This window comes from Crassostrea angulata, chromosome 6, assembly GCF_025612915.1.
Source record: "Crassostrea angulata isolate pt1a10 chromosome 6, ASM2561291v2, whole genome shotgun sequence".
In the NCBI taxonomy this organism is placed as follows: Eukaryota; Metazoa; Mollusca; class Bivalvia; order Ostreida; family Ostreidae; genus Magallana; species Magallana angulata.
The window spans coordinates 2,125,114-2,134,265 of record NC_069116.1 but is presented as its reverse complement, the minus strand read 5'-3'; the positions used below and the strand labels follow the sequence as shown (position 1 = coordinate 2,134,265).

The 9,152-nt window shown below is 37.2% G+C and overlaps 1 protein-coding gene across 3 annotated transcripts; it reads right to left on the bottom strand.

The window, feature by feature from the left end:
- Positions 1 to 1,852: 1,852 nt before the first annotated feature.
- LOC128190260 (LHFPL tetraspan subfamily member 7 protein-like) lies at positions 1,853 to 7,896 on the bottom strand. 3 transcript variants are annotated; one of them, XM_052862246.1, is made up of 3 exons: positions 7,410 to 7,896; positions 4,148 to 4,766; positions 1,853 to 2,455 (listed from the first exon to the last, which is right to left on the bottom strand). In XM_052862246.1, the coding sequence occupies exons 2-3, from the start codon at positions 4,530 to 4,532 to the stop codon at positions 2,232 to 2,234; spliced, it is 609 nt and encodes a 202-aa protein (XP_052718206.1). In that variant the 5' UTR covers positions 4,533 to 4,766; positions 7,410 to 7,896; the 3' UTR covers positions 1,853 to 2,231. The 3 variants fall into 3 exon arrangements, with proteins under 3 accessions (XP_052718206.1, XP_052718208.1, XP_052718207.1); XM_052862248.1 differs by lacking the exon at positions 7,410 to 7,896 and adding an exon at positions 6,260 to 6,599; XM_052862247.1 differs by lacking the exon at positions 7,410 to 7,896 and having other exon boundaries at positions 4,148 to 5,511.
- Positions 7,897 to 9,152: the final 1,256 nt, after the last annotated feature.

Genomic DNA, 9,152 nt, shown 5'->3' with positions numbered 1-9,152 from the left:
GAAATTATAGTATTATCCCTTGGGATTTTACAGGGCATTGTTTAACATCATTCATTCACAAGGAAATCAATGTCAAAAAAATAAGCAGTAAAGCGAAAGACAACATTTTAATTGTTTTCTAACATGTTGCGCAATCATTAACTTAGCGCCTCCTCTCTGGTCCCATCGATTGGTTACAGAGATAGCGCGCACCTTGACAGCTTGATGAACAGGATTTTAAGGCGCTCACAGGCAGGGTGTTTCATCACCAGCATCATCAGCATGGCTTCTTGTAATTGGGTGAAATGTGATGTAGTTTTATCATATGTTTTATGCTTTACTCGTTGAATCTGTATATAGGAAGTACCTTGTTGATGTTTGGGTTATGATAAGTCGGTGTAAACTGTCAAAAATCGTGTTGTCTGATAGTGTCACGTGCCAACACTAAATCACCACGGTGTGAGTACAATATCATCACGACCTGCTAAACAGAAGGCTCATACGTTTGTTTTACTTGCAAATTTGTCATAGATCGTAGGTTTCTGGGTTATAAATGGCGTAACGTATTAACTACGAGCACTTTTTTATAAACCTTTTGCTGTCGTTGTTTTCAATGAGTGTTTTGTAGCTGTTGATGTGGTTATTAATGGCAATCTTCCTGCAAGTCGGCTTCATCTGATTTTTTGCCAATTAATAAATAATTAAATATACATGTATTTATTTTTCTAAGACTGGCAGCATGTCAGCATACTTAATCGACGTCGAAGTTGGTGTTTTGACTGCCTGATCCGAGATAGCCCTCTCTAAATAGCCCCTGTATCTACGTTCTTATCAAATCGGAAACTCTCGATAAAGCAATTTGTTCTGAAACCAATATCCATAATTGATTAGGACAATAAACAAAGTATATTTTGACTCGCTGGCACTTGGGGCTCTCTGGAAAATCGCCTTGAGTGGACGGACGTCGTGAGATTCCGTAAAGAAGATCTATATTGACAGGCGAGGGGTTCCGAGCAGAATATCTAAACTAAAAGTCGGGGGGATTTGAGCATATTATCTATATTAACAGGTAAACTTGGAGAGTTTCAAATGAACTAATACATACTGAGTATGTATAATTAGAAATCTTACGTCTTTTAACATTCAGAAGAACATTCTGAAACACCTTGCAGAATTTTAAGCGTCATCATTCGGGTACTTTCATGTCACTTGCATGAAAAATCCGCAGACTTTTCCATTTTTAGCCAACAAGCTAGATTGGACGTTTCAAGTGGTGATCTTAGGATTTTTTTTGTCTATCGGGTGAACATCGTGTCAACTATAATGTTTTTATATACATTTATCAACAGTATCCTGGGTTTTAGTCTATCATTTAAAAAAATCGTCATTGTTTAATTATCTGCTCTGTCTGAATTTGAAAAATCTAGAAAAACAATGTATTAAAAACCTCTAATTACATGTTATTTTGCCTTTCCAGGAAGCTGATGGAATAAGTATCAGTGTACAAAGTCACTTATTGAAACCACAAACACGGAATTTAGCGGCCGCGCACCTGACTGCGCAGACGGAATCAGAGACCTCTCTGATGTGACAATAAAAAGTGCACTCAATACTAGAAATGATTCTAAAAATGACGTGTTCACTATTGCCAGATTAGTAGACGATTCTTAGAATTTTCAATTGCTTTTTTTTTTTAATAAAAGTGCTACGTCGTGGGTTCGTTTCGTTTTACTATGAATTGAAAACCACCAGTGGTGGAAGCTGACGAGGATATCCTCATTATATTCCTGTAACCCGAGAACGAATCAATTTTGCAATGATGGCAGAGATTTTATAGTAAAAGTAATAGAAATTGTATCAGTGTAAACATTTGATTTCGCTCTTTTGTAATTGTATAATTTTGTTTTGGACATGAAACAGCATGTGAAATTGACTGAGATTTTTATCAGCCAATTCATTTTTGTAGAAACAGCAAGACACAAATTATCTCGGAAAAGCACATGTTGTTTTGTTTAATCTCCATACGCAGAATTAACTTTCTTCCAACTGAATTTCCTGGAAATTCATACATTTGGATCTTGAAATGTTAACACACAGAATCACATACAATGTATGTAAATTTAAAAAATCACACACGTTCCGTCACAATAAATACACATCACAACAATATTCGTTTAAAACGTCTTTGGTAAATCTGAAGAAAAATGGAATGATGAAAATGTGTTTTCCTTGTGATTATTGGAAGGGAGGGGTCAAACTAGGACCTCATCCATAACGTCATCCCGCTTTATCCACCGGAAACTCCACAAGATTGGACAGAAGACTGAAAGGGCCACGCCCATTATTGCCAGCATGTAGCTCCATCCCACACTGCACTGCCCCGTATTGTAGACGCCCGCGCCGCCGCAGTAGTACCGGAAGAAGGGGCTGCTAAACCCGAGGGGGTATGTTAGGAGAGCAGAAATAACCACCAATACTAAAAGAAAATCAAAATTGGTCAATAATATATGTCTGTGTGCCTTTTTTTAGGATTTTTGTTTACAGCAAAATACATGTGCAAGAAACAATTTTTCAAGAAACATTATTTCATAACATTTTATTGATCAATTCAAATAAAACTGTAAAATAAAAACCGAACAAAGCATACAGAACTCATTGAAATTTAAAAAGCATTGAAACTAGTCGGGTGAATTAGACAGTTTGAGATAGACATGTTTTTGATGAAGACGATCAATGTATGATAAAGACGATACTTTGATTGTTTTTTACTATAATACTATAAGACCCATTGTTTAATTAGTTAGGCCTAATTGGGTTTTTTTTTCAAGAATGACCGCCCAACATTTTCAAGAATTTATAAAACAAAATCATGTTTGTGCATAAAGTCAAGTGAATGATTTTAGCCAAACCATCATATTCTTAGAAAGATTTGGACATGTTTAAATGAGAAAATCGTCATTGTTTAGTTTAAATATATTTAACTGAATAAATTCAATAGGATTGGACAACAGGCATACCTATATTCAATCTTCATCGTTAAAGTTTTCAATCTTTTTGGTGTGAGATGGGGTTAGGCGGTGGTGTTACTATTTCAATTATAAAACTGAGTCTTTGATTTTTTTATCCTTCGACCTAATTTTTATGGAATGCTGAAATTAAAAAGTTCCAATGACATTTGATGTTAATATTTTACTTATTAATATTATGTCATACGAATATGGAATATGTCCATCAGATAGTTTGGGTCCAGTTCGAAAATTATACAAAATGTATGGTTTATTAAAGCATCAATAAAATAAAATTTGGCAGATCGCCGAAGAAAGGTTAATAAATCATCGTTTTCCACTTAATAATTCATGCGTTCTCAGTATCGCTGGCTTTGTTGGGTAATAGGCTTATTAAGCAGTCAGTGATAGTCTTAACTAGCCAGTGATAGTATTAACTCGCCAGTGATAGTCCTGCCACATTCCCTCACACCCCGAGGATTACAGATAACACTGCAACACCGCTAGACCCTCAGCCATGACAGGAAAGCTGCTCAAAGCTCGCTCAGTCCGTCCAAAAACGATTTCTACTCAGAATTTACGACGTAATGCAATATTGAGTAGATTAGATTACTGAGTGTAAGGTGCCACACAAATGTCGAATCTCCCGGATAAAAAAGGCTTTTCTTGTGTTTATTACCAGGGCCAGTAATGTACTGTTACGGAGAATCACACTTTTGATTCCTGCGAGAGAATCTTCCATTTGTCATGTCTTCTAGACTTGTAAAAAAAAAAGATGGAACTATAAATAATTTCATACCGGGTTCAATAGCGTCTTTTTTTCAAACAAAAAACACGGGCGTTTACAGAAATCCGTGGTTGTTTATTTATTTTACAGAAATTTGAAAATCTCTTCCGACAACACGTTCGTTCACGTTTCTCTTTAATCTCCATTTTACATACTCGGTCTTCGGTATTGTGACAAGATTCAGTATCTGGTCGATGGCCGTTTTGTTTATCCTTGACGTTCGAACTACATTCGTGAACATTTTCTACAAGAACTGAATCTTGTATACAACGTGTTAGGTAGATAAAGGCACAACATTCTATCATAGACCAAAACAAGCAACAGGTTCTTAAACATGTCGATCACATTTCAATAGAACTTTTATTCCAATCCTTACCTGCAGTGATTTGGATATACTTTGTCGTCATGGAAACATATCTGTCCCACTTGCCCTGAATGACCACTGAGAGTAGTCCACTGAGGACGCTGGCGATGAACAGAAGAGTTCCACTGGAGAAGAGCAGGAAGGCTGCCCGCCAGGTGTCGGACGGAATGTTCCCGATCCGGAGTTCACGACCGTAGGGTAGACACGCCCTGTGGAGGGCTTCCCCTCGGGAACCCCCCGTTGTCCCCCTCAGGTCCATCACACAGTACTTCTGTAAGCCAAAGGAGTGGACGTTGTCCGGATGTAGCACCCAGACCGGATGTAGTAGACTGACGGACCAGACGACAGCAATGGCGGTGGTCAGGAGGGCCCACAGACAGAACACAAAGGACACCATTATATCTCATCCTTGTCCGTGGGTCGCACACATCTCACGGCGGGGGGAGGGAAAGTCCACATCACTGCTCCGCTCGGATTATCAATGCTCTTTTTTCTCCTAATTAGAACTGTTAATACTTTTAACACTTTCATCAATTAAGGCTGAAGCATCGATTTTACATCAGACGTTTTTACTCATCAAATGGTCCAAATATTTGCTTTCCTTTCCACCCTTTGAAATGCTATTTTCGATCTGAAACAATCAATCGATTCCTCATATATAAAACATCACAAGAATCAAATATATATAGAAATGCTCTTCATTACTGGCTTAGTGTACAAGAATGAGAAAAGCAATCCTATTTCTGTGAAGTCTTTAAGAAGCTATCGCCACGGACACCTGTAGAGGGGGCTATTTCCCGGGGGCCTAATCCTATTAGACCCATTCACAGCTGATACATATATCTAACCCCAAAGTTATTAAAGCAGTCAACAGAGGAAACTTATACTGCATGTACCGGTAACCGGAGCCTGATCACCCTTAGCAATCCGCGATAAAAAATATCCCCTGTTGATACTTCGTTATCGTAAAAATAAACCGCATCCTTCCCGTCATGCACGTCTCTTGTCTTCAAACTGACCAACCAAGATCTGCACTCTCTCAATAACCGCTCCCCCACTCAACGGCGCATTCCTATACAGCGTTCAATTTACGCCAGTCAATAAGCACGTGCGCTCGTGCTGCGACGTGTCGGTACCTCCTACTCTGCATTACCAAATTTAATTCCATACGTCTTCCTTTCTTCATCAAAAGTCTTTGAAACGTCGAAGTTAATAATTCTTAGGATATTATATTCTGGATAAAGTTAAGCCAACAGGAAATGGGGACCAGCAGACATTTGTAGATTCCGGGGGGAAAGAATTAGTTAAACATAAAATGGAACAGTTTTAATCTTCACTGAGCTGGCATTTTTAAAAATGGTTACAAGGTATTGAACGAGTTGCCGGTGAATTTTTTTAACTTATTTAGCGTCCGTCGCGCGGATTTTACGAATCGCATTGGTGCTTCGATGAAACACCTGCCTCACTGTATAAATTAAGCCACTTTGGCGTTTATTATTCCCAAAGTGAAATTTGATGTTTGGTCTTCAAAAATAAAATTTTGCTGGCTCCAATTCAAATAGTCTAATTAAACGTTAAGTGAGAAGTTTCGTTTTCATCATTATAAAAGATTTAGTAGATAGCTTACCGGAAACATACCAATGGAGAGAGAGAGAGAGAGAGAGAGAGAGAGAGAGAGAGAGAGAGAGAGAGAGAGAGAGAGAGATGACATTCAACGTTGTAAAATAATTCTTTCTAACCATTGGTTTCGTGACAAAATAGCAATAGTATTTTCCTAGTTTATTGTAAATTTATAAATACATATATATGTACAAAATATATCTCATTTTCTCAATACTTTGATAAATGTTGCAATTGTTTACTATATTTTGCACAGAACTGTATGTGACTCATCTGTTTTCATTTAGCAGTTTATTTGAACTCGTTTTAATATTATTCCCCGTATTTTTTACTAGCCAATATTCTGATCGTTAATATAAAAGTTTTAAGGTTACTTTGGAAATACAGACTAATTCATATTTAATATACGAGATTTTTGCTTTAATTTCTAAAAAAAATAAATTCTTTAGGTCTGATGGAAATCGTAAGGACTGTACGGACCGTATTAATCGTTTATTGGATTACCTAGATCTGATCTAATGGTCCACTGTTTGCATTCCTTTGTCAGAAGCAGCTTCTATGTTTGTCTTCCTCTGATGGCTCTGACCCTGGCGCGTGTCCCCCGTCCAGATCGATGGCCCTATCACCCTCAGAGATCGGCGCAAGTCGTGTCATATAGACTGCTAAATATCTCTGTTATTTCATATCAACAAACGGGACATGCTAATTACCCCACAGACCTGTCAGTCGGAGCTGATCGTCTTTGATAGTTAGAATGGCGAATGTTTGAAAAACCGTTTTTCAATGATGAAAAGCTTTGCCTGCTGTGCTACAGTTAGCGATCGCTTGCTCAAGATGATATCGACTGAAATAAAGGTCAGGGGACGACCCTGCTTTCTTGTCATCTATTTGCTTCTAAACTATACAGCCGAGTACAGAGGGAGATCACAAAATATGAAGAATTGCAAAAAGAACGTCATATGATAGGCATATATGATAGTCTTATTCCAGAATGGTCATGAATTATTCATTTGTTGAAGCCGACTAAACATGTGGGGGGTTTTTGTTTATGAAATGACACATAAAGATTCCGAAAAATCACTTTGCCACGGAGCAACTTCTCTAGTCTTTAACCATTTTCCTTAGATAATTCACTAATATTATAAACTTAAAATTCCATTAAACTTAAAATTGAACTATATAAAAGATTCTTGTTAAATATACTCTTAGGCTATCACAAATAAACAATAAAAAGTTATACATGGTCATGTAATCATGTCTAAAACAACATTTTGTCGAAAAAAAAACCCAAACACGCTTCAACTTAACTTCAATCAATATCAGAATCTAAATTTATTTTAACCACGAGAGACAAAAACATCTCACGTGCATACTTCTGTCAATCAAATCACTAGTGCATTTTCTTCTGTTTTATGGCTTATTGATTTTTTCTAAATGTCGTGCAGTAGATTCTAAATATACTGAGTTAAAGTAAAGAGAAACTTTGAAATATTGATGTCAATTTTTAATATTTTTTATTCACACCACCCTGTTAATTAAAAAAATCACAACTTGACCTCATAAAGAATCTCTAAACTTAAAATGAATCTCCGTGGGTTAGTTAAAATTAGTAGAAATTTTTGAGTAGGAGAAATCCATATAATCTTCATCTTACCTTGGTTTGGACCGTTCTTCGTGTATAGATCTTGATATCTCCATGCGTAAGTCATTAAATAATATTACTCCAAATTCACGGCAGGTATATAGATATCAACATCTACATGACAAAGAATAATCGCAATAAGTATAACGTCACAATACACCTGTAGGTGTAAGGAATAAATGCACTCGCCGATCTCCTCCCCAATGAACAAGTCGTGTACACCGCCTGCTCTGGTATAAGATGTTGGTCCGTGATAACCCTCGGGGTAAGCCCTCGGGATCAGACAAACGTACCAACGTCAGTAGCGGAGAGAGACAGAGAGAGGATATATCACTGATTTGTGAATATACCACAACCAAATCGATACTAACTCAATTGTGTATGATCGCCTCCCGTTAATCCGGGGCGATTACGTTCACTTTTTGGCTATATCAAAACCAATTAGGTTCTCGCCGAATATCATAGACGAAGAGTTGTTTGGTACAGTCAACAAGTTGTTCTCGTGCCAGCAGGTACATTTCTATATCCATATTAACAGAAAAAAATTAATGTGTACATTTTTAGTAAAAAAATAATTTACTTTGTTTCTTTGATTTCTTGTAATAATTCTGAAAATGACAATAAAATTTGGGGGGGAAATAATTTTTTTTAGTACTTGAGCACATTTGTTAAACACCATACATAGACCATACTTCCGTTGCAAGCTCTTATATAATTGAATTCAATTTACCACCATTTCTGCTTCGTCAAAATCAGCAACACCAAAAACCAAACTGTCAATCAGTCTCTGTTATCAAAGTGACGTTTTCTTTCGCTTCTTTTGGTGACGGCGATACAACAAACACTGGTCCTCAATAATTAAAGTTGTAGGGACTGCGGGCCGCGACACTTGCCGTAATTGCAATGTGGCGTACAGTCCTTGAATCTGGATACGGACTCCAATAGCCGGCTCTATTGTGACGTGTTCAATCAGTGTCGTGTAGGGCTGTGGAGGAATGCTGTTATAAGTTCATGTAAGTCTGTTTCCTGTCAATCAATCTGAACTACAGAAATGCCTCTCTCCATTTCATTCCACTTATCCTGTCTATTTATACCCCGGAGTTTCCGATCCGGACCATTGTGTATTCCCTGGATACCGACTGTAGTAGGTCTCAGGGTTAATTACCGGCCAATTAGTGGAGGAGGAGCGTATATCACTGTCAACTCAGTGCTATCTGTCTGGGGACCGGCTCGGCCATTATCTGCCGTATAATCTGCTCATAGAATGGCGAATCCTTTAGTCCCCGATAATAGGACTATCTTCTACAGATTATTGATAGATTATAGCTAGACCGTCTCGGTCCCTACACGTTAGTATGTAAACTGAAACTTTCCAATTTCAATAAATAGAATATTATAAATTATTATAGAGATCCTAAATATCATATCCTATTTCATTGTTTAAAATATTACACTTATATATCCCACAAAATATATACGATGAAGACATCTAACAAAAGATACAAACATGCATCATAAATATATGTCGATATTTTGCACGAATTCTAGTGTGGTGGAATTATCGTTTATTTAGTTCGACACCGACTTCATTTTAGTAGCTGATGAACTCTCTGACAATTCTTTCTAACATAACCTTTGTTTTAGACTGAAGGCAACACCAATTGCAGTATGATCGCCAGATCCCTCAACATTTTTTTCTCCTTCAAAAAAGTCTAACGGGATTTACTTCTAAAAGAAAAATCAATGGCCAGTTTT